Source organism: Manis javanica, chromosome 8 (assembly GCF_040802235.1).
Source record: "Manis javanica isolate MJ-LG chromosome 8, MJ_LKY, whole genome shotgun sequence".
In the NCBI taxonomy this organism is placed as follows: domain Eukaryota; kingdom Metazoa; phylum Chordata; class Mammalia; order Pholidota; family Manidae; genus Manis; species Manis javanica.
The window spans coordinates 108375406-108401003 of record NC_133163.1 but is presented as its reverse complement, the minus strand read 5'-3'; the positions used below and the strand labels follow the sequence as shown (position 1 = coordinate 108401003).

The 25598-nt window shown below is 36.8% G+C and overlaps 1 protein-coding gene across 4 annotated transcripts in view; it reads left to right on the top strand.

The window, feature by feature from the left end:
• Nucleotides 1-22515, top strand: part of SLTM (SAFB like transcription modulator) — a 41490-nt gene extending 18975 nt beyond the window's left edge. For 2 of the 4 annotated variants that reach the window (XM_017669419.3, XM_017669420.3), the window contains exons 6-21: nucleotides 4579-4606; nucleotides 5980-6394; nucleotides 6993-7042; nucleotides 9203-9321; nucleotides 11145-11294; nucleotides 11527-11630; nucleotides 11737-11903; nucleotides 12440-12525; nucleotides 12746-12909; nucleotides 15261-15441; nucleotides 16118-16242; nucleotides 16897-17067; nucleotides 17430-17744; nucleotides 17855-17999; nucleotides 19759-19919; nucleotides 21457-22515. In XM_017669419.3, the coding sequence (XP_017524908.1) occupies nucleotides 4579-4606; nucleotides 5980-6394; nucleotides 6993-7042; nucleotides 9203-9321; nucleotides 11145-11294; nucleotides 11527-11630; nucleotides 11737-11903; nucleotides 12440-12525; nucleotides 12746-12909; nucleotides 15261-15441; nucleotides 16118-16242; nucleotides 16897-17067; nucleotides 17430-17744; nucleotides 17855-17999; nucleotides 19759-19919; nucleotides 21457-21565 (2490 nt within the window). In that variant the 3' untranslated portion in view covers nucleotides 21566-22515. Of the gene's footprint in view, nucleotides 1-4578; nucleotides 4607-5925; nucleotides 6395-6992; nucleotides 7043-9202; nucleotides 9322-11144; nucleotides 11295-11526; nucleotides 11631-11736; nucleotides 11904-12439; nucleotides 12526-12745; nucleotides 12910-15260; nucleotides 15442-16117; nucleotides 16243-16896; nucleotides 17068-17429; nucleotides 17745-17854; nucleotides 18000-19758; nucleotides 19920-21456 lie in introns of all 4 variants that reach the window. The other 2 variants (XM_017669417.3, XM_017669418.3) reach the window with 1 other exon arrangement.
• The last annotated feature ends 3083 nt before the right edge of the window (nucleotides 22516-25598 follow it).

The following is a 25598-nucleotide window of genomic DNA, read 5'->3' as shown; positions in this document are numbered from 1 at the left end:
GCTCAAGTTGTCCCATCTGGAGCCAGTGAGAGCCTCTTCAGTATGATCTTTGATTGCTTTAAACATAGTCTTGGATTGCTTCCTTGTTTTCTGGTATATAATGAGGTTCCCATTTCTTATTCCAAACCTGTAATTTGCTATTTTTTCCTTTTAGTGGTAAATGGTATTTTAAGACAACAATTTCAGTAGTAGGGATTGCTACTGGGTTGTTCATGTATCTAGGCCTTTTCAGTGTATAGTGCTACTGTGTGTGTGTGTTTCGTTTGCTTTTACTTTTAAGATAAAATAGATTTTTTAGTTTATAGGCATGCTTCTAGGTTAATCAATTCCTTTATCTCACAGCACACAGAACAGTCTGAGAATAGTAGTACCAACACTGTGGGGCTACTACGTGATTACAAAAATAATTTAAGATTTTTTTCCTCCTAGTGATATCTGTCTTAACAAACTGCTGTGTTTTAGACTGGTTCTGCTCTGTATAGTTATATCACCAACTAATACATGTTTAGGATGACTTGTTTCATTTTATTTTCAGTATTTCAGTATGGCTTTTTTATTAAAGTTTCCTTTACCCATTTCCATACTGACAAACATTTTTAAATTCACAATTTATCCTTCTTTTCCTTGCTCATTAAAAAATATGAGCACATAGGCAATATATTTGTGTAGGGATGTATTTATTTAAGACCAGTCTTCAGGCATTTCTTGGGGCCTAAATCTTTAGCATTTAGGTGTTAGCCTCTGCCATACTAGATAGAATTCAGTTCAAATTCTACTTCTGTAAGTTGCTAACAATGTGTAACTTTGGGCAGGTTGTCTTAGTCAATACCTATATCTAGAACATGGTAATTCCTACCTGCTAGATTTATGTGAGGATTAATCATAGAACCTGGCACATAGTTCATGGGCAATTAGTGGTTATTTGTAGTAGTATTTTACTAACTTGAAGATACCAGTTACTTAAGAGTTTTTAGGAAATTTTTCTCAAAAATGTTTATTTGCTGATGTTTTAATTCTTAAAAATGTACTCTAGTCTCAAGATCTTCAGTCTTTTATGATCTCATCATGTATATACCTTTTTCTATTTGTCTTTGCCCCTAAAGTTTCACTAACTTGAAGGGCCTTCCCTTTTAGTGTTATATGAAGCCTTTATACCTCTCAAAGCCTATATCTATCTCCTCCATAAAGCTTCCTAGAATAACTTTTTCTTACGTAGTGCTCTGTTGTTTACAGAGAACTTTTTATATCCATTATCTTTTTTAATCCTCTATATTCTATTTAGGACATACATTATTTTATAGGTAATACTCACCTAGATAGGTGACAATACCACAGAGTAAAACTGTTTTGGTGATAATGACAGGGTAAATACCTAGGTCTTATGATTCCTAGTCTGGTATTCTTTTCATTAAATAATTTCACAGTAGTAAATGTTTTTTTTTCCTAAATTCTGTTGTACTTACACAGTGCTGCAGTTAAGCCCTTTATATTCATAAAATGACAGCTTATACTGCATTTATTCAGTAAACTCAATGAACAAATACTGAGTGCTTATTATGTGCCAGGTATTACGTATTTCCCACGAACTTTTGCATGTTGCCAGGTAGATAGCAGGCAGTTGGTGGTTTAAGGTTATTTTGAAGGTTTATTTTTAATCAGTCAGGCTGAATATAGTGTTTACATACAAGTCAGGGGAAAAGAGGCCTTCCTTTCAAAAGAGGGCTTATTTACATAGCCCATGTATGTACATGTGTCACAAGGTTAATCTGTGGGAAGGTAGTAGAATGGATGTATAGTAAATAATTTGTTAACTGAAAAGTGGGTTTTAGGCCTGTCTTTGTCTCTTACTAATCATGGCAGCCCCTAGGAGGAAATAAAAATAAATTGAGAAGCTTTGTATATGGCTTTGGCATTTGACTAAGGGTTATAGATGCCACTACAGAGATAAACAACATGAATACTTACCTTAGAGAATATTTGCTTCACTTTTGTATATAAAATATATTTTTTCAAGATAAACTAAAAAATAGTTAATATAAAAGGTTGCTTTATGTTGTTAACTATATTCCTCATTCTGAAAAAAAAAAAAGTGTGTTTTCAGTGGAGGAAAACTTTTCAGATAAGGTACATGTCATGTTTGTGTATGTGTATCAGCTAGACAGGAAACGTTTCCCATTGTCTTCCTGGTCTTTCTGGGTTTGTTTGCATATTGCCGGGGTTGTCAGGCTTAGTTAGAGCCTGTGGCCTGACGGTAGTAACACGCCCTGCACAGCACAGCAGATGTGCCCTTGGTATGGGGCTCGTGCTTCCTACTACTCGTGCTTGTTTCTGTGCTTCCCCTATACTGTAAGTGCTTTTGTTTTCTAGAAGCTCGGACAAACTTTTCTTCTTGCGGCATATAAGTAGAGGTAATAAGGCTAGGATTGCCACTGTTTTGAGAAACACACCAAAAGTTATGAAACCCTCTAGAAGAGACATATTGAATAATTAGGATGAATACCTAAACACTCTTCAGCAAAGTAAGGTAAACCCTATCAGTTATTTTAGCAGCAAGAAAGAAACATTTTTAATTGGTAATAAGTATACTGGAAAGGATTTTGTTTTTTACATCACAATATTTTTACAATTTTACTTTTTAAAACCAAATAATTTGCCTTTTTTTTCTTGTACTTGTCAATGTTGAATCTAAAAGAGTAACTTGGAAATGGTGTGATGTTGGCATCCCAGGTAGATAAAGAAGAGAAAGTTGAATTCTTTAAGTTCATTGGTTCTGCCCTTAAGTAGTCCAGCTTACTTAGCCCTCCAAGATAAATTATTAAATTAGAAGAGTTTGGAAGAAAATGTTATTAGTAATTGCAGAATAACTCATCCTGTTTTTTGCTGCCTCAGTCTACTGCTACACCCAAGTTAAAGAAATTTCTCTTCCTCTTTCAGATGTTGCAGATTAGACACAACAAATAAAACCAAATTTGTGTACAATAATTTGTTCCCATACAACAATCCAGTTACAACAATTAAGAGATTATTAGAACACAGTATACTGAGCTTATTAATAATAGGATTCACATTGCTATCAATCAATAATCTATTTGTTTTGAAGTATTGTACTTCCTAACCTTGTGGCTTAGTTGTTTTCAGTTTTTTTAATTTTCTTCATGTTACTTTAGTGTGTAAAACAATTAGTCATTCCCTAGTTGGGGCATTTAATATGTTAGCTTAAAGTTGAAAAATTATTTAAGGTGATTTCTTAGAAATACAGTTGATAACCAAATCTAATTTTGAACATATGGTAAAATATTTGGTATTTTTAAGAAATGCATGCTTTTATGCAAATCTAAAATTGTGTTATAAGATAAATTACCATTTAAAGTTTTGTTTACAATTAAATTTTGTTTTAAGTCTTCTTGTACTGCTAGGCTGTCACTGTAAGGCACTGGTTCTAATAGTGCAGTTCCTGGACAATGGCATGGAAACTTCTTAGAGATGCAAATTCTCCAGCCCCACTTCAAACCCAAATTAGAAACTGTGGGGTTGGTGCTTCAACGATCTGTTTTAACAAGCCCTCCAGGGGATTCAAAGTTGGAGAACCACACTCTGAAGCTTTGTGTGTAGTACTTTCACACCACCTTGACTGAAAATGATTTACTTCCACTCAGCTTTTATTTTAAGGATTGTAAATGGAGACATCTCTTAATATTTTCTGTTGCTCATATTATAATGATTATTACTTTGCTTGTTTGTTATGATCTTGAATTTGGGAACATGTTGGTTTTGCCTTGGTACGATTACTTTAGTGATTTTTGCAGTATTTGCTTGGTAGAGTAAATAAAGATTTTTTTCCCTTTGCAGTATTCCTGTTTTCATGCAAGCCCATGATTAATTTTAGAGTAGGTGAAAATATCACATATTTTAAAATTGAAATCAGTCCATTTTTTAAAAATGTGTTACTTATTTTGCTTACCTATGGCACAAATACTATTTTTAAAGTGGCTGACCACAGTGAATATGTGACAGCTATGAATTCATTTTTAACAGATAAAAAGAATGAATAATATTGATACTTATAGTCATTCTTCTTTCTTCTAAGATGCCTAAAAATAGAGTGTTTTTTGTTTGTTTTGTTTTGTTTATTAAGATGCATTTAAGCCCTTGAAAGTGTATGTCTTCAGGTTATACTTTCTGGTACTATTTTGAATAGTATACCCTAAGAGTGCCTTTGAACTGAGTTAAGGCACATGAAATAAACAGGTCAGTTTTTTCATTGGCAGTTCTTTGTTACGAGTAAGATTTGGGTTGTATAAGCCTGTTTTGAATACTGAAACTAAGTAATTCAGTTCATTGTTGATCTAGTCATTGATAGATTTGCCTGTTTTCCTATCTAACATATGCATACCAGACATGCCACATTTTTCTAAATGGGTTCTGGTTCTGATTGCAATATCCCATGTTCATAAGTGATAGGTATCCTTAATTAATACTACTAAATTATACACCAGTTTAACTTGATGGACTTTATACTATTATTAAATCCAGTTTTAAGTAAATTCATTTTACATTTGACTATTCTTTGAATTTCAGGATGGTGATGAAGAAGAAAATGAGAAAGGTATGTTTGATGCTAAGTAGAGCTAATAAATTGCTGACATTTAGAAAAACAGTAAATAATTAAAAAATACGGCATTCCTTATTTAAAATCTTATTTTTGAAATGAGTTTATTTTCAGCTTTATCAATTTAGTAAATTAAGTGAGCATCTTGATTTTATTTTTCCATTGGTTTTAATTTTCTTTTTAACACAAGATATGTTCTGACTTAATGGTACATATCATTCACTGTAGTGGACAATGCCTCATTTAACCCAATTTTAATTTTATTTTGTAAAATAACTTCCAGTGTACGGTAAGTTGGTTACATCCTTAAGACTGGCACTGCAGTAACTCATACGTGCTTACTGGAGTCCTAGTGTATATGGATAATTAATTTTACAACTAGTCCTAAAAATGGTGGGTGACCAGGAGACTGTTTGCTGCTTAGAGAAACTTTCACCTGGTCTGACAGTTTTTAGTAGTAGGAGCACTGTCTCATCCAATACAGTTACAGGGACATCAGTAGAAATACATGTGGTCAGTACGAGGTTATGGACGAGTTCTTGGACAGAAGTCAAAGGATCCTACTTTGGACTAGAAAGGACATGGAGGAGCAGGGTTCTACGCCAGGCAGAAGAAAAAGCCCAGAAGCAATGGTGAAGTAAAACTACTGACTGAAAATCTCACATGCCTGAAGCCTTTCTATTTTGGGGGAATGCAAGATATCCTTGAAAATGGTAATTGCGGGACTGACTGGACAGGATGAAGACTGGAAATAACCAATTTCCTGAACATTATGGAGCAGCCCATCGTTGGAGCCCTCTGTAGCAGTTTGTCATACGATCTGGACTACCCAAGAAATGCGTAAGAAGAGCGAAAAAGATGGGGCCCTGAAATACTCTGAAGACTGATTGACATCTTCAGACTGACTTCTCAAGATGTCACCGTGGGAGTTCTGAAGGTCACAAGGTCAAATCCCAAATGATTCGAACAATTGAATAATAAATCTGCACATTGGTCACTCTCTCATGGAGGAAAAAAATCTTCCATACGCCATTAACTTTTAACCAGAAATGAAGAGCTGGTATTCTCAGGATGGAACCATTTCGTCACTTTCATAGTTTGGTATTTGTATGTAGAGATCATTTTTTCCATGAAGAATAAGTGATCCTGGGTAGAGGATTGTTTATGTTAGTTAATACCCTTGTGTTTTTTTTCCCCTAACCTTCCATCAGTGCTAATAACTGGCTTTATATTTTCTAGGTCCTATTCTAGCTTATGAATATGAAATTGTTTAAACTTCTTGTTTTGCCATATTTATTCCTGTTAAATCCTCTTAGATATAGCAGGTTCTGGTGATGGTACACAAGAAGTATCTAAACCTCTTCCTTCAGAAGGGAACCTAGCTGAGGCTGATCACACAGCTCATGAAGAGATGGAAGCTAATGCGACTGTCAAAGAAGCTGAGGATGACAACATCTCGGTCACAATCCAGGCTGAAGATGCCATCACTCTGGATTTTGATGGTGATGACCTCCTAGAAACAGGTAAAAATGTGAAAATTACAGATTCCGAAGCAAGTAAGCCAAAAGATGGGCAGGACGCCATTGTACAGAGCCCGGAGAAGGAAATCAAGGATTATGAGATGAATGCGAACCATAAAGATGGTAAGAAGGAAGACTGCGTGAAGGGTGATCCTGTCGAGAAGGAAGCCAGAGAAAGTTCTAAGAAAGCAGAATCTGGAGACAAAGAAAAGGATACTTTGAAGAAAGGGCCCTCGTCTACTGGGGCCTCTGGTCAAGCAAAGAGGTTTGTTTTTCTATGTCAGTTCTTTACGATACTGAATTCCAGCATTCAATAAGATCACTCTACATTAAGGGGGTGGCTTCAAGACCATGTACAGTAATTAGTACTTATGATCCTGCCTATAATACTTTTGACCGTCATAAGTTACTTAAAAAAAAATTTCAAGATCTTCATAATATGCAATGTGTCCTACTGATTGCATTGTCGAATTGTCAGCATATATTTGTTTTTTTTTTGTTTTTTTTTTTCAAATTGACAATTTTTTTGTGTTTTATTTTTAAAAATCCTTGTGATGATGGTTAATGAACAACTATCAGTCCTAAGAACACAAAATGAAGTCAAGTCCCAGTCCTGAAATCTGGAGAAGATGGCCATATATCCACTGAATAGAATTGTCAGAAAATCTAGATCTTCAGGCATCTTGGGGAAAATCAGTGCAAGAATCCTAAGGGAATCATTTGTTCAAATAACCTAATCTAGGCCTTTGGATTTGTTAATTTGTATGAATAGCACTAGTTTGAAATATAGTCAATATCAAGCTGTTCGATTTTTGTTTTTTGTTTTTTGTTTTCAATTTTCTTCTGGTGATTTGCTTCTTTAGCTCTTCAAAGGAATCTAAAGACAGCAAGGCATCATCCAAAGATGACAAAGGTAATGGATTTTTTTTCGATTTCAGTGGTGAATTGCATATTTTCATTAAAACATAATTTACCTAGGGTTTCCTGTGACTTTTAGTCCTTAAAAATTGAAACACTCAAAATTTTGGATGGCCTTTGTGTAAACTATGGAGTTAGATTATAACAAACTCTCTGTGTAATTGAAGCATTAATCTTTGATTACTTATAATTACTTTAATTATTTGTAAACTGGTATGAGTATGCTAAAACCCATTTGGTAGGCATTTTTGACATTGTGTTCTAAGCAACTGTATTGAATAGGTATTTTCTAACATTATAATTTCAGAAGTATTTTATCTTTAGTTGCAGTCATTTTTAATCCCTACAGACTACCACAACCTGTTCCCTGTTCTGTCTAGTAAGAAATGTGCTATAAAATATACTTGTGTATACTTGTGGAATCTAGTATTTAAAAGAAAATCAGTCTCTAACATTTGGTTTTGCTTTTTTTATTCTTTAAATTAGGGTACTACATTTCTATTAACATAGCCAGTATATAGTATCTTAATTCTTCAGAATTTACTTCCTAACTGGATTTATTTTGGGTTGATGGGAGGCTTATGTAGGAAAGTAGTTTTGTTTTAAATTCTTGCAAGCTTAAAGGTGCAACATTTGATGCTCCGGTTGTTTCATGACTGTGAACTGTAGTTTCCTCTTGTACACATGCTGTCAACTTGAAAATACTTTTTGTTTTCTGAAAGAGCATTTTAAGGGAAAATAACACTATTCAGGAACTGCAAAATCCTCTTGAGTGCCTACAAAGGGGGTGTTACATGTTCCCTACAGTTTATTTAGTGTATTCTATTGGTATATTTCAAGAGTTGGAAATTTTAGTGACTGATTTAGTAATTGACAATTGTAAAACTCACATCCCTTAGAGTTTTGGTTAATGGATTAGATATAAAATTTTTAAGTAGTATCTTTTAAATATAGAAGCTTAGTAGTCTTGGTTAAATGTTAGTTTTTCCCATTACTAAAATTTATTTTTCTGTAATTAGAGAATTACCTGGGCCCAAATGTTACTGGTAACAAAAAAGATACACATATTTCTAATTAGCATTTCATTAGATAAAACAGGATCCTTTGATAAATGCTTTTCTTAAGAACAGAAATGGAGCATCCATTAATATTAAAAATATTTGAGTCATGTATGTGTTTCCTTGTATGTCTACACAGACAGTAATCTTTCAACTAAAACTTGTGGCATGTAATTTTTTAAAGCATTAAAAATTTTGCTCTTTTTACATATAATGAGGTTATAACATTTTTACTTTTAATTGTTTATATATTGTTTCTCTTAAAGTGGGTAAGAACTGTTTTTCAAATTAAGTCAAATAAATGAAAATTCCCCTTTTATAAGGGCATATTTGAAGAAAAGCATTGAGGGGTGACTGGCTAGGCCTATAGTCTAAGAAATGGCATCTTTATATATGAAACCATAATTTATATATGGAAATAGTACAGAAATGATTCATATAACCATTTACCTAATAGAAAGGGTTTCAGGGTCTCTGATCTTATTCTTATAACTAATCTTTTTTTTTAGAGGATTGATTTTATTTATTAAACCCAGTATTATCCAGCTGCATATAATTCCTATTTTCTTTTACTCTTTCTCTAATAGAGAGTGAAGATGAGCTGGATTATTAGTGTTTGTTACTAAGCATTTAAGTTCTTGAAAGCAATTTATCCCTTGCTTTGACTTTTTCCTCTTGCACCCCCAACTCCTCAGGATCCAAAGCCCACAACAGATGTAGGTAATTAAGCAGTCTGGCTATTCCTAGATGCTTGTTCCCTGGTCGTCTGTATTCAGTGTAGTAGTAGAGTATAAATTATTAAACTTTATAGGGGAAGTCCAAGACACGTAATTGATGTCTTACCCACTTTTGGCATAAAACTCATGTGGTAGGAAGTATACAGATGTGCAGACTTGTCTCCTCACTAGTTGTGTTGTCTATTACTGTGTTTCATTTTAATAATAACAAAGCTATAGGATTTTTGATACAGTAAGGTTGTATTACCAAAATTAAATGAGAGGATTTTAAAATTTTGGAAGAATATGGCCCTAATAATTTTGTAAAAAGAACAAATTCCAATTGAGATAATTGAATGTCTGATATTAAATCTATTCTAGGAAGTACAAGTAGTACTAGTGGTAGCAGTGGAAGCTCAACTAAAAATATCTGGGTTAGTGGACTTTCTTCTAATACCAAAGCTGCTGATTTGAAGAACCTCTTTGGCAAATATGGAAAGGTACATTCTTTTTAACTTTTTATCTGTTTGAAGCAAGGATTGTATTCAAAGTAGTATTATATAAAATCTTCTAATTTCTTTTTTCTTTTAGCTCTACTATAGGCATAGTTACCTAGTTCTGTGATAATGGACAGTTTCATCATATAATCTCACTCTCAGGATCTTTGTATTAAAGCTCATATTGTAAGCCCATTTAAGCCAAGCTGTGAGTTTAATTCATCCCGTTCATCATTATCTTTCTAGGACCTAAAATTAGTAGACTACTATTAGGCATTAGGATATAGAATTGGAAACAAAACATAACCAAAACCATTGTGTACCCTTCCTCCTACAGATTCCAGGACAGTGGAGAAAAATGTAAACCTGATAAGAATATATTTAATCCTAAATGTGAAGGAAGAGTGCAGTGTGCCAGAAGGGCAAGAGGGGAGGCTTTACTGTGGTTGCTTCATTGTGGCATATTGGGGAGACTTAACTATGAGAAGAATGGGCAGTAACTAAATGAATATTCAGTTAACAGCTATTGATTTGAATTGCAGTTGATCTGTATCTGTTAGCTCACTGACTATTTTCTACTTTATATTTTAGTTTCAATATACATCAGATAATAATAACCTGCATTGTAAGCTCTTTGATAGCAGGACTTACCTACCATACTTTGTATGGCAGGCTTTCAAATATTTATTAAGTTAATGACCAATATTGATAAATAGCTATTAATGAATGTTAAAAAAATCTGTCCTGTTGGTTTTAGGAGTTTTGTTTTGTTTTGTTTTCAAATTAGAAAGGTGCCTGAGCATTAGGGAGTTCTAGTAGATGTCAGATTCAGAACACGGAGAATTGTAGTTCCATGATCAGCTGCAATATATATATTTTTTGTTATTTTTTCAATAATTTATTGTTAGAGATTAAAAAAAATGTTTTAATGTTGGCATATATTAGGACAACAACTAAGGGTACTATGTACTTGATAACAAGACCGTGGGCTTAAAAATTAAACTGCTGTTGGGGCAAGTCAGCCTTATTACCTAAAGTGAAGATAAAAGCTGATAATTTCCAGTCACCCACCTCATATAACCTCCTGAATTCCCTGTTTACCTCGTCCTGGCATCATGTCTGTGTTTCTCTCTGTTTAGCACTAGGTTGTTCTCTCTCACTTTTCTTCTCACTTACCCATCCCTGCCTTGTTTCTCTTAACTATTCATTTTTAGAACTGAAATTATTTGTCACTTTTTTATTGGTATAAATTTTAAAAGCACGTATATATGGAAAGTGTATCTTATTAGAGTATATTTTTTTAGGGTATATTTTTAGGGCTTTTTTAAATGTGGCTGATTCTTTACTCATTTTGTGAAGTGTCTGATAGTGACTCATTGTAACAGTGTTAACACTCATCTAGAAACTTTCTATAAACTTACTATTTTTTTTTTTTACTCTTAAGAGATTCAGTTTAGGTCAATGATAGGGAAATTTTGGCCCAAATGTAATTGAGGATATTATTTTGTTGCTTTTGTTAATTGTGCCATTACTTCAGTTGTGACTAATTGTGTTTTGGCTATGTATTTTTAAAAATTAAAAAGAAAAAAAACTTAACGTAGGTTAAATTGCTTTTTGACACTTTAAATTGTCCCCTGTATATTTACTAAGTACTTACAGGCAAGGTAGATGGTGATCACAAGGATAAAAAACACAATAATGTATATCTAAGTTTATCCTTTATCCTGAATATATCTTTTAATTTGAATAGTCTCGGTTTTAAAGTTTCATCTGTTCAGAAATGTATGTAGTTGTAAAACTTCCTGAAGTATAATCTTATTTTATAGGTTCTGAGTGCAAAGGTAGTTACAAATGCTCGAAGTCCTGGAGCAAAGTGTTATGGCATTGTAACTATGTCTTCAAGCACAGAGGTGTCCAGGTGTATTGCACATCTTCATCGTACTGAGCTGCATGGACAGCTGATTTCTGTTGAAAAAGTAAGCTTGCACAGATGTTTGCAAAAGGGAGGGCACTTTGAAGGCTAGTAATTCTCAATTTAAAGTGTTGCACTGGTAGGGAGAATAACTAGGAAATGATTTTTGTTTTTATGTATTCGTTTTTACTTTTTTACTTGTATGTTTTCCAAATTTTAATCATCAACATTCTCTCTATATGATAAAAATGTTACTTCAAAACTTAATAGATTTTTTTTCTGTTTAAACCTTTCAGGTTAAAGGTGATCCTTCTAAGAAAGAATTGAAGAAAGAAAACGATGAGAAGAGTAGTTCAAGAAGTTCTGGAGACAAAAAAAATATGAGTGATAGAAGTAGCAAGTAAGGATTTATTTTTTTGATAAGCACATAGACTTTTTTGGTAAATTGATGAAGGTTCATTTGGTAAATTTGTTCTGTTCATTTCTTGTGCGGGTGGTATGGTTAGGACACAAGCCTCTGTCAAAAAAGAAGAGAAAAGGTCATCTGAGAAATCTGAAAAAAAAGAAAACAAGGATACTAAGAAAATAGAAGGTAAAGATGAGAAGAATGATAATGGATCAAGTGGCCAAACTTCAGAATCGATTAAAAAAAATGAAGAAAAGAAGCGAATAAGTATGCTATGTATCTTTCTTCTCAATCCCTTTCAATGCATTCTATAACTTAATTTTTATAGTGGAAGGGAAAACTTGAGATTATGATTCAGATAAATATTTAAATTTTGTTGTTAAATGTCACCGTTGTAGAAAAGGAGGTCTAATGGAACTAATTGCCTCTCCTTTTCTGTTCTTGGGAAACAAATGTGTTCTTCCAGCTAAGCCCCTGCAGACTGTAATTTTTAGGTTGTCATCTACATAGGAGGTTGCTAAAAGTATCTTAAATAGTTTAAATTAAATCTGGACTGACTTAAAGCAGTCATTAATGTATCACTGTATAATTGAGTTGGGATTTTTTTTATATCACTACAGGTATTTATGTTAGTGGACTGAGCTATTTTTTAAACTTTGCATATAAGTTCTCATAGAATAAGTAGGTTTTTTATTTCATTAGTTTATGAATATCTGGCTAAGAATTCAGCATTTTTTACTTTATTTTCTTTTTTAGTGAGATCTTTTTTAGACATTTGTTTATCTAATTTTTTTCTCCCTAAGGTTCAAAGAGTCCAGGACATATGGTAATACTAGACCAGACTAAAGGAGATCATTGTAGGCCATCAAGAAGAGGAAGATATGAGAAAGTAAGTCTCTAAGAGGGATGTTGTATGCTATTCCACCCCTTTCCGAAAGAAGATAATTCTGTTACCTCTGTAACCATTTTTTGCATACTTCCATGCTAGAGAATCTGAAGCAAAGGGAATGTCATTACTCATTTAAGCTTTTTAAATGACCGGCTGAACTTCAAAAACAAAGACAAAAATTATTTTAAGTTTTAGTCCTATTGTAATTTTTTTTGTATAGATTCATGGACGAAGCAAGGAAAAAGAGAGAGCTAGTCTAGATAAAAAAAGGGACAAAGACTACAGAAGAAAAGACATCTTGCCTTTTGAAAAGATGAAGGAACAAAGATTGAGAGAACATTTAGTTCGTTTTGAAAGACTGCGGCGAGCAATGGAGCTTCGAAGGTAGGCAGAGAGTCCGTGAGTCTGTTTTATGCCTGTCTTTAACTGTAGGTGCATCTTTAGCAATAGTTACAAACCAGATTTCTGAAAATTGTATTCCCACAAAAAGCTGTTTGCTACTTTTAAGAAGTGCAGTAAAATCTTGTGATTTCTTAAGTTTGCATATAGTATTTTACAGTTTACAAAGTACCTTTCCATCTATTCTTTCTGTCTCAACAGTTCTGTGAGATTAGTTGTGCCCATTATATAACTGAGAAAAATGGAGGCCCAGAGAGGCTTAAGTGACTCTTCCAATGCCACATGGCTAATGAAGTGGCAGAGTCGGGACTCAGACCCAAGTCTTCTGACTCCAAGTCCAATGCTCTTTCCTCTACTCCAAAGCTGCCGCCATGAAAAAATATGACTTTAAAGGAAAAATTGATTTTGAGATAAGATAGTCTCAATGTAAGCTACAGTATTCAAATAGTTTGTTGACATTTTAGGAAAACTTCATTGTACTTTGGATTAAAGCCCAAGTGAAGGAAGATTTGCCCTGTGAGCCTTACTGTGCTCAAGCTCTATTCTAAAGCAAGCTTTCTCTTCAAAACAGCCTGAGAACAAAACAGAGCTTTGCTATTTTTAGTGGCACTATCTCAGCAGTTTGTGGAGAGTGCCGGTTTGCTTCTGTGTGTCAGTTGTTGGATGCCACTTACAGTATTCCTGTGAAAGTGTTTATATTATAAAGTTTCCAAATAGTAACTTATCTTGTTAAGAGGTCATTTAGCATGGGATTTCATCTATTTGTTCACAAGAGTGTTAGGAACTACTGAGATACTTTTAATATGACTGCTGCTATTATTAAAAGGAAATAACCCTTGTATTACAGAACTCAGAATTTTTGTGATGAAAGCCTGATACGCTGAGCTTCCTATTTATGTGACAGGTAGTGAGGGGAGTGAGAGTGGGAGCTACTAGAGCAGTGATTCTCAAACCTATCAGATCCTTTTATATAAAAAATGTTGCAGCACCTTCTTTAGTATTCTGAAATGAAAGTGATACCGGTATAAATAATTTCCAGAAAATCAATATAATGCCTTAACCCTAATATAAGGAGAAATAAAAGTAATTTATAATGAAGAATATGTTCCAGATATGAATGTTGAGGCAAGACTCTAGGAGATGTAATGAAGTAGTCAGGTATTTGCACCCCTCCTTATAGACTGAATGAGAATGTGACAGCCACAAACACAGACTGATACTAATGTGTTATACTGGTGAGTCAAATAGTAGGAGTGGTGTTGACATTGTGATGTGATTTCTGAAATGGGTGAACAACTCTTGGTGAGGTTCTCTGGGAAGTAGAATTTTACCTCTATACTTACATGGGATTATAGTCTTGGAAATTTTAATGTATATAAAACCATGCCAGAGCAAACCAGCCAACCCAGCATATTAAAAACGAGTTAAGTTCTAGGCTCAATTTTTTTTTGTAAGATGATTTTGTTTTGTTTTAATGATGTGAATGCACATTATGGCATTTGAAAGGTATTAGGAGCGTTGGATAGTTTTTGTTGTGCAAGGCTATCCTGACTTCCATGCATCATAAGACGTTTAGAATCATTGGTCCCCATGCACTAAACGCTGGTACCAGGCCCATGGTCATTGTGACAATTTAAAATGCCCCATGGGGGGCAGTATTGAGCCATTGAGGACCACTGGGTTGCTAAAGGAAGACATGCTGATAGACAAAATACCCTGGGTGCCTTAGGAAATGAGAAAAACACATGAAAAGTCTAGTACAGTAACTTAATTCAGTTCAGCAAACATTTGAACCTCCTGACTAAAAAAAAACATGTTACCTGGAACCATATTATTATGGGCCAGTGAATGCTCCAGAAAGCCCGTAAGGGCAACCATTTTATTATATATGCATATATGTTGATGTTGATGGGTCTGATCCCAAGTCATCAAAATAATATATTCCTTGTTTAAGGAGACAGAATATGTACTAGACACAGGAAATTTTTCTGTCTACAATAGAAGTAGTTTTGTAAATTCTTCTATGTAGAATATTGCTTTTTAAAATTATTAATGGACTATTACTATAGTGGGTTTTTTAAATCTAAACAGGAATCATCTAGGAGGTATCTGCTCTATAAAATTCCACTGGTCAGTTGACAGTCTTAATAAATAAGTGACAATATTGGAATCTGTTTTAAGTTTTATTTTGAATTCTCTCCAATTACATTAAAACTTCTTAGACTGAGTTGAAGTTTAAAATTGCCAACCTCAAGGAAAAATTCAAATTCAAAAGCTATTCTCTTTCACACAGTGCTAGCATAATTTAAGTATTTCTAAATACTGATTTTTGTTAGACGAAGAGAGATTGCAGAAAGAGAGCGTCGAGAGCGAGAACGCATTAGAATAATTCGTGAACGGGAAGAACGGGAACGCTTACAGAGAGAGAGAGAGCGCCTAGAAATTGAAAGGCAAAAACTAGAGAGAGAGAGGATGGAACGCGAACGCTTGGAAAGGGAACGCATTCGTATTGAACAGGTGCAGTCAGAAAATCTTTTCATCTTAAATAACCTTTTTTAAACCCTGTGATTTTTGCCCTAAAATTTGCTTTACATTTTGTAAAGCGTCTATAGAATGAGTTCAGCTAATGAGCTTTTATTAAGTGCCCCTGAAAGATAATGGTGAATTAGGTGCTAGTTAAAAATACATTTCATAGTGACTTTGTTCTAGCCAATTGGTGATAACTCAAGTTCTGCAATATCATGGCAGCCTAATAGTCTGAGCATAGGACTATGAGTCCAGAGTAGTTGTAATCCAGGCTCTGTCACTATCCCAGTCTCAGAAAATAACTCTTTCCGTATTTGTTACACTGGGAGTGATTTCCCAAGGCTGGAAGGAAATAATGCCTCTCTTTGCAGAATTGTACCCTCAATTTTAAGGCACTTAGTCTCCATATTAAGAACTCTAATTCCCTTTAGGGTGCTTTTGTTTCAGTGATTAAACTGAATCTGACCTTCCCGGTTACTGGCCAGCTTTTACCAAACCCAGTCTGTTATTTTTAATGTTGTGGAACAGTAGCCAAAACCCGCGTGCCTGATGACGGAAGTCAGATCTGTCATTATGTGCGGCCCCAGGCGTTGGCCGGCAGGGCTAGAGCGGGTTGCCACGCGCTTGCCCACGTCTCACTTGCGCGGTGTCCCCCTGTGCCCTGAAGGAGCGCCGCCGGGAGGCCGAGCGCGTGGCGCGTGAGCGGGAGGAGCTGCGGCGCCAGCAGCAGCAGCTGCGCTACGAGCAGGAGAAGAGGAGCGCCCTGAAGCGGCCGCGCGACGTGGACCACAGGTACCCGGGGCAGTCACATGCCACAGGGCTGGGCAGGCCAGCACGTCTTCCGGCAGGCGCGTGCTCCCCCCGATTGCCATCGGCCCGTTCGGCCGGAGCCCCGCGACCGCAGAAGGCCTTGGGGTGATGCAGAGAGCACCAAGTGGAAGTTATAACGTGGAAACACTGAAGTATAGGTTCTGATGCGTGATCGTGTTCTGCTTAACAGATTTAAGAATTATAGTCATGTAATTTTTGTAATAGACATTCAATGAGACTTAGTTGATTATGTTAAGAAATAGGTGGAATGAATGAATGATGCTTAGGACTTACCAGCAACCTTTTCAAAAAGTTAAGTATAAATGAGAAGGTTGTGTACTGCTGGTTACAATTGTATTATAAAGTGGTATCAAGTATCTTGTTTTTTCCATTTTATAATTTTCAAACACAATTTTTCAACTGTTTTCTCCTGTGAAATTCCTTTAACACTATATGACTTAATATAATTTAGTAATTCATTCTTTGCTAGTTCTTGTAACAGAATGCTTTGTGTCTTGAGTTTATTAGCCCTCTGTATCCACAGTTCCTAGTATGTGGTATATATGACTCCCAAGTAAGTGTTGTTTGATTATTGGAAAACTAATTTATATAAACGAGCAAATATTTTTCTTCAAGGCGAGATGATCCTTACTGGAGCGAGAATAAAAAGTTGTCTCTAGATACAGATGCACGATTTGGTCATGGATCTGACTATTCTCGCCAACAAAACAGATTTAATGACTTTGATCACCGAGAGAGGGGCAGGTTTCCTGAGAGTTCAACAGTACAGTCTTCATCTTTTGACAGGTAAATAGATATGTTGAAAATTGTTGTGAGCTTTAGTAGTGATAAATTTGGTTTTCTATTAAAATCTCAAGTAGTCCAGGTCAGGTCAGAACTGAATAGTAAAGCGTCTTCAGGAAGGCAGTGACTTGCGTGTGTGCTGTGATTCTTCCTGGCTGCTAAAAACCAGCCTTCATTTCATGTCAGACATTTAGCTCAATTTAAAAGAATATGAGTTACTATATTCAACAATTATGGCTTTTTTGGTGGCTTTGCCTTAACTTTTAAAGTAAGTGTAATTATTGCAGTTTGTGCAAATAAAGTTAAGAATAAGGCCAAGTAAGTACTTTTCAGGATTTCTACTCTTTGTTTTGGGTAATCAATAGGCGGGAACGCTTTGTTGGTCAAAGTGAAGGAAAAAAAACACGGCCTACCACACGAAGAGAAGATCCAGGTTTTGAAAGGTACCCCAAAAGTTTCAGTGATTCCAGAAGAAATGAGCCTCCACCACCAAGAAATGAACTTAGAGAATCAGACAGGAGAGAAGTACGAGGCGAACGAGATGAGAGGAGAACGGTGATCATTCATGACAGGCCTGACATCACTCACCCTAGACATCCTCGAGAAGCAGGGCCCAATCCATCCAGACCGACCACCTGGAAAAGCGAAGGAGGCATGTCCACTGACAAACGGGACACCAGGTATCCGTGTAGTTTCTGATGCCTAGCTAGTGGTATATAATGTGTTTTGGTTAAAAAAAAAAGGTATAATAGAGTTTTGATCATGTGTGGTATGGGCTTTTATTTAACAGAGTTGAAAGGCCCGAGCGATCCGGGAGAGAAGTATCCGGACACAGTGGGAGAGGGGCTCCGCCCGGGAGCCGCAGTGATGCTTCAGGCTATGGAAGCAGAGAGGGGGACAGGGGCGTGATCACGGACCGCGGCAGCGGAGCCCAGGTAAATGCCTGCCTGTGAAGGTTTGTGGTCACGTCTTTGGAAATAAATTTAAAGGACTTATTATTTTGATGTGGTCTAGATTAATTAGATTAGCATGAATAGGAGACTAGTTTCTTACAAAAGATCTTAATATTTCTCATATTTTACTGTTAGTGTTTGAGCATCAGTAGTCCAAAGAAGTGGGATACTAACCTTGAAATTCTTCATTTTTATTCAACTTCCTGCTGAAATTTGAGAATTGTTGTATTTGGTAGATGAGCCTTCCTAAGGACAAAGGGTTTGTTTCTTTGGCTTTACTTCTTTTTAAGAAATTGAGGGATGGGATTAGATGGGATTCTTTGGCCCTTGTCTTTCTTTCCCTTTCTCTTTTTCCTTTTTGAAGATACTCATTTCTCTCCTTCAGGAAGTAGCTTAAAGTGTAGAACTAAAATAAAACTTCTGTCTCTTTTTTGTTCTTTTATTTCTAAAGGTAGGTGAGTGGAATATTTTATTCTTAATTGCTTTTTACTCTTGTGACACTTTGTTGGCTTGAATATTCTGTAAGTTAATGAGCTCAGGCAGAGGTAAGTATCATCATCTCAGCAACTCCAATGAGTAAAACCCTTCTGTCTAATTTAAAAGCATTCTGTTGCTGAAATACTGGCGTATGGGTTAATGGTAGCACAGATAGAATATCCTCTTAAATTATGTGCAAAAAGAATTCCAAAGTACATGTGTATATCCATTTTTCAACCTGTTTTATATTCTGATGCTTTGTTTCTTATTTGAATATGTATCAAGTTTTATAGCAACATTTTCTACAGTACTAGTTGGTTAGTGCTATGGCTCTAATAGTGCTAAAGTGTAGGAATATTTTTTAATCCCTTGTTATTCTAGCTACTACCACTGTACACTTCCCATTTCAACCATAACATTTATGAAGCGGACTTGGGCTTGATGGCGTTATAAACTTCAGTGTTTCAAGTAAGGAGAAATTCCCAGGAGATCAGTTCATTGAGCTGTTTACCCTGAACAGAACTTTTAAGACTGGGTATATGATCCAGATACTCTGCCTTATGCCATAGACTAGCTCCCTGCATTCAGATACACTTTTAGAAAAGGTGGCCTGCGGAGGAGCTCCTGTGCTTCCCCTGAAATCTGAATTCAATGACATGAGTGTAAGAGGTGTTCTGCCAGTATGACATCTTCGCAGGGTTCCTGCAGCTTTGTTTTCTGTAGGCTGAGTACCATAACTGTTGACTCTGTTTTCTTTGGATCCTTAGTTCTATGCCTTTTCTTTATGCTCGCTACTCTGTTTTTGATAGTCATGGTTATAGAACCTTGTGCAAGCCATAGCACTAACTGACTAGTACTGTGTAAAATAAGATGACAACTGTTTCTGTGTGCTGTTTGTCTAGTGATTACGTATCTCACCTTGATTTGTCTTAAAGGTTTGACTCACTGTGCCTTCTTACATTTATGCAGATCTAGGCATTATATACAGATCCAGAAATACTCAAGAGTCAAAAAATACATGAATGTAGAAGGTATAGAAATAGAAATTACAGTGCTGAATTGTATCCTCTATCCCCTATTCTGAAGCCTTCGTGACTTCTCTGTACAAAATAGATGGAAAACCTTTTCATATGCTGTTGAATTATTCATCCTTTATCTTCTCAGACATCTTAATAATTTTCTTTTGACATTGAAAGCACACCAGTGTAAATAAATTGGCATCAGGCTAAAGGTGTCATAACTCTTTTAATACACTTTTCTTTAGCACTATCCTGAAGAGCGACACGTGGTAGAACGCCATGGACGGGACACAAGTGGACCAAGGAAAGCGTGGCATGGCCCCCCTTCCCAGGGCCCTGGCTATCATGACGCAAGGCGGACGGGTGAGGGCAGGACAGGAGCAGGCATGATAACCCAGCATACCAGGTATGTGGTTCATCAGTTAGGACTTTTCTGCCAGCGCATAACCAAGTCTCTAACCTGTCATTAAACATATTAAAGCTTCTGAGAGTTTGAATTGCAACTAGAAACATCCAAGGTCTGCCCACGTATTTCCCCATATTAACTGAAAATCTATAGGAGATTATATGCAGGACAACTGATGTTAATTTGTTTATATTCTCATTATAACTTAATTGACATTCTTGCATATTGATCCACATATAGGTATGTCTGTGTGTCATAATTTGGTAGATAATGACCATTAACTTCATATTGGAACCATCTTGTTCACCACCTATCATTCCTAAAATTCCTAGAAGGAAGAAACTGAAAGTATGTCTGCTCCCTCCCCTTTCAGATAACTAGCAAAACTTTTGGGCTTTTATCCCAAAGCCTGTTTACATGCTAAGAGGCGAGCTTTAATTTCTTTTCACACCAACATTCGTTGTGGCTCTTCAGCTGGCAAGTATTTGGCCCTTCCCTTTCTTACATGCCCTCCTTTCTTCCCAGTCCCCTGTCTTAGAAGAGACACTAGCTTGGCTCTGCAGCCCAAGTTGTAAGGATTTTATTGATCACTCCTACTGTCAAACTTAAGTGAGTGTGTATACCATACTTGTACCTGCACAGCCTCTGTCTTTGGTTTTTCAAGGTCACCAATACCTTTTTCTCTTGATAAATACTGAATCCTGTATTTTCTTAGTTTGCCAGTGGCACTACACATCTCATTTACCCTGAAGAGAAAACATGGGCTTCATCTTTATCTTAAGTCCTAGAGTAAATTTCTAAGTGTGGTTCAATTTTTAAAAATACTGTTAATAGCTATTCTTCTTCCTCATTTCACTTTCTCCTGCTCCATTATTCACCCTATTTCTAAATTAACTATTGGAACTGTTTTGTTATACCATTTACTTGCTCCAAAACCACAAGCAGCTTCTCTAGGTCATAGTATCTAACTAGATTCCTCAGTCTGGCATTCAGACTTTTCCATAATCTCATTTAAAGCATTTCACTGCAGGTTTTTATCTCCCAGATTTCTTATAGGGCTTTTTAATGGCTTTTTTTTTTTCCCGTACCACTCACTAATACCTATGTTACATTATACATATAAAATATTCCAGAAATACTTCTTGGAGGATGGGATGACACCCTGTCGCTCAGAGTTTCGGGTCCCTCGTTGATGCTGCTGCTGCTGCTATGGGGATCATACTCTAGTCATTCATGTGCACACCATTAAATAGCTTCATTAAGGGGCGATGAAACAAGATTGCCCGAGTTCAGGTCCTCGCTCCGCTACTTACTAGCCATGATCTTGAGCAAGTTACTGAACCTCCATATCTCAGTTTCTTCATCAGTAAAGTGGGGTTAGTAATGTACAAACCTCACAGGACTTTTGAAAAGAGGAAGTCACTTAATGTGGCTAAAGTACAAAGAACAGTGCCTGGTAACTGATAAGCACTTTATAGGTAGAAGCTGATAATTTGTTCTTTTGTTCTAACATTTTTTTCTTTAAAACCTTTTTCAGTAATGCATCCCCAATTAATAGAATTGTACAAATCAGTGGCAATTCCATGCCAAGAGGAAGTGGCTCCGGATTTAAGCCATTTAAGGGCGGACCGCCACGACGATTCTGAAAATGAGCTCTCTGCCATGGTTTCAAGATAATTTATTGGAATCTCCTGTAAACTGTACTTGACTACTTATGAAGAGGACCTCTGATTTGCTTGAGAGTTCTGTCAGACTTTACTTTTTTTCTCTTTTTTTAAAATTTAACATGATTGCTTTTCTCAATTTTGGAGAAGATGTTTAAATAGTTCTGTTGTAACTTTTAATAGTTTTGTGTATCATTCAACTTTTTTTCTTGCAGCACCGAGACACATTTGAAAAGATTGGAATCAAAACCATTTTGCTTAATGCTGTGTGAATATAAAAAGTAGCTCGCAGCTGTGTGGTAGTGGTTTGATTTGCAGCACTAGCTCTGTGGCGTCAGCCTCTGCAGTTGCTTCTTTGTCACCAAGCATTTTCAGCCTCCATTTTGAAGGCTGTCTGAGCTTAAAAAGTCTGCTAATTTTTAGAGAATAAGATTGTTCCTTGCATTTCTGAGTATTATGTAACCTATTTTTGCAGAAGGTACTGTTACATCAAATGCATCTGTGTATCCTGATTTAAGAAAATGTACTCCTTTTTGAAATAAACCTTCATATTCTGTATAGTTGCTAAAGCGTTGAGAACCTTTTTAAGTGTAAAATGAGAACCGATTCTCAGCTTAGTGTAGCGGCACACTTGTTGAGGCTTGCATGGTATGAAACCAAATAGGTTCATGAAACCGTGGCCATGAGGTTTGTATCACTGAGGCTCTTAGACTGAGTTGTGCAGGTAAGTGCACTTCTAGGTCATCTGCACGGTTTGATGGATCGATTCCATCTCTGGGAATTGTGTGGGTATTAATGTTTCCATGTTCCCAACTATGTTGCGAAGTGGAAAAAACCTGGACTCTAGATTGGTGAATCAGTGGGTATTGTAAATACTTGTATGTGGGAAGGCGTTGTTGTCTCTTTGTGAAAATAAAAGTCCACACCCGGAAGTGTATGTGTCTCTGTTTCCAGCTTTTCAGGTTTTAGTTCTCCAGCCCTTTGGAGTTAAACTCAAAGTAATTGATTAGATTTAGAGCCATAAAGGCAGTCTTTTCGTCTTTGTTCCCAGGAAATAAGTCTGACTTTGACCTTTCAGCTTAGTAACTGGGCAGCATGCACTGTTGAAGTGTTGGAGACTTAACCACTTAGAGCTCTTTTTTTAAAGCATCTTGTTTTGGGAAAGCTATTCAAGGTAAACTCTGAATACCGCCTCTAAAAAGCCTCCCAGTATTCCTTCATGTAAATAAGTGATGGCTAATCCGAATGGTCTAGGTTCTTGGTAAATTCAGCAGTCTGTGTGCTCAGATACAGGGAAAGATGGGAGCGAGGGCTCACTCTGAGGACAACCCTTTGACATGAGGAGAAATCTTCCTAACAGTTTTTGTACATTTCCCTGGGTGGATATGGTTGTGCTCAGGCTTCTGAGTGCTGCGGGCAGCCATGGTTCCCTGGGCTTTGGCCCTTTGAGGAACTGGCGCTTTTTTAATTGCTCTAAATTTCATAGCCTTTTCTGCCCCTCCCAGCCCTACAACTGAGGGAGCAAATGGGGTGTGTGTGTAGGAATCTGCCTCATTTCCTGATCTCCTGTGCCTTGTTGAATGGCACAATAGAAACTTCTGTGTACATTTGGAGTGGACTCATTTCTGCTCTGCCTTTCTGTGATTTAGGATAATTATGTCACTTCTAGTTTGCTTCCTCATTTGGAGAGGGCACTATACTTGTCACAGGGATTATACAGTTGCTACCATTTGCTAAGCAGTATGTACTGGGCAACGTGCTAAGCATTTTCAGTGCATTTGCTTGTCTAACACTCGGAAGAACCCTACTAGCCACAGGTAATATTGCTCCCCTACCCATGTTTCAAATGGGGATCGAGGAGTAATGTGCTCTTAACAAATTAGATCTTGGATTGTTCCAGTCATTTCTACACTTAGACTGAAGGCACAACGTCCCACAGACAGTGTAGTCATAGCTTTTTCCTTAGGTTACCATAGTGTAGATTTTTCAAGTGGAGAAAACCTAACAAAACCACTGTCTGAGATTTTGCCATTGAGTTTGGGAGTAGCCCTCGAGGTTCAGGGGCATCAGTCAGTAGAGGTCTGGCTAGCTACGGGTAAGTAGTGAAAACCAAATTTGGATATTTTATAAAGGAAACACCTTCTCAAAACCACAAGAGGAGGAAATTTGCTATTCTTCATGTACTTCGTGAGCAATCCATGTGTTCTATCACAGTGTGGAAGGTGTCGATGTAGGAGCAATGATAGCTTACGATGGTTCAAGAAGGAGCCAGTCCTGATAAGCATGGACACTGGTCAGAAAATACACATGCCAAAAATAATTGTGAAAGAAAAACAAAAGCTTCAGAATTCCATAGAAATTTCCAAGCTCTTTAATACAGGAAGTAAAGGAAAATTTAAAAACCCTTATGCCTCTATATCCTTTGCTAGATTGTTACTTAATTTTTCCTTAAGCCAGTCTCAAGAATTACTTGCTGAATCTTCACTGAAAATTGAATTTTGCATTCTATAACCTCATCTAATCCATGTCCTTACCTAAAGATGACTTTCTCCAAGACCACCAACAAAATGCTCATTGGCATTCCTTTCAAGCGCCTTTAACATGTTTCTCTATCCTCCCCCAATCCAACCAGCTTACCCTCACAAATATTTAGTCACTATCTTCAAGTCTAAGGTGTCCAAACATAAAATTCTCTTCCCTGTGTCACTTAAAATGCATCAGCCAACAAATACATCTTTTTTGCTTTACCTGAAACCAATTGCTTGCTGAAATCCTTCAGTGCATACTTGGAAGATAAGCTTCCATTTTCTGTCTGTGTTTTACTCAGCCATTCCCAACAGGCATAAGTGGCAGATTTCATACAGTTTTCACCTACGTATTACGTACCAATCACCTTTATCTTAAGTGTACCAGTGCGTCTCATGCGTTGTTCTCTCCTCTCCTTTAAACCTCTGTCTCCCCATGTCCCTTGGAGTAAGTCCAGCCTTTGGACTGTCCTCTTTCATTTCATTTCCTACCTCTCCTTGCTCACTGTTTCAGTCACTTGAGCCTCTTCTGCTTCTTGAATACAGCATCCCATTGCTAGCCTTTTGCACTTGATTTCTTGATCTGGAATGCTCTTCCTCCACATAGCCACGTATCTCGCTTCAGGTTTTTGCTAAAATGTTTTCGCTAAAACGTTTCCTCCGTGATGCCCTCCAAATCCTTTGCCCGCCACACTCTTACCCGACTTTGCCCTGTCCCATCTGACGCTCAGACTCCGGCTCCTCCTCTTGTGTAAGCTCCAGGAGGGCAGCGATTCTCTCCCCTCACTCCCACTACCCCCCGCCACTGTCTTGTCCCCAGCATCTGGCAGTAAGTAGCTCCTCAATAAATAGTTGTTGAAAGAGTAACCATGCGGAGGGGGCAGCAGGCTCGTTGAAATAGGGGGCTGGGCTTTGCCTTGTGATTGCATCGGTGTAATAAACACACTTGTAAGACTGAATGCTTAGGGTAACTTGGAGTCATGAAAACTAAGGTGAGAGCTTGAGAAGGGCCAAACGCCTCCCCCAGCTGCCAGCTGGTGTGCTGGAACAGCAAAGGAATGGGACTGTTACGGGACAGGCTGCCCGGACCTGCAGACCTAAGCTGGGGTCTCATGCTCCCCAGGAGGAGATGCTGCCTCAGGCATGAACATTAGCCCGGAAGTCGTCTTTGCTCTGGCTCCATGCTCACCAATCACTTCGCTTCCCACTTGAATTTTCCAACTGGGTTAGGAAACGAGTATGAAATCGCAGTTGTTAAATTTCATCAGTTTAGAGATCAACCACATCAGAAGCTCAAGCAATAACCAGTCATTTGTATAGAGACAGTTTTTCTCGCATTTCCAGTGATGCACATAAACATATATTACTGCATCAATTTACTTATACCTTGCCAAGCATTTGGGAGATAGGGTGGAGGGGAAACAGGCCACATACTGTGGTAAGATGCGGTCCATCTCTCAAGTATATGATAATCATAAGATAAACTAAAA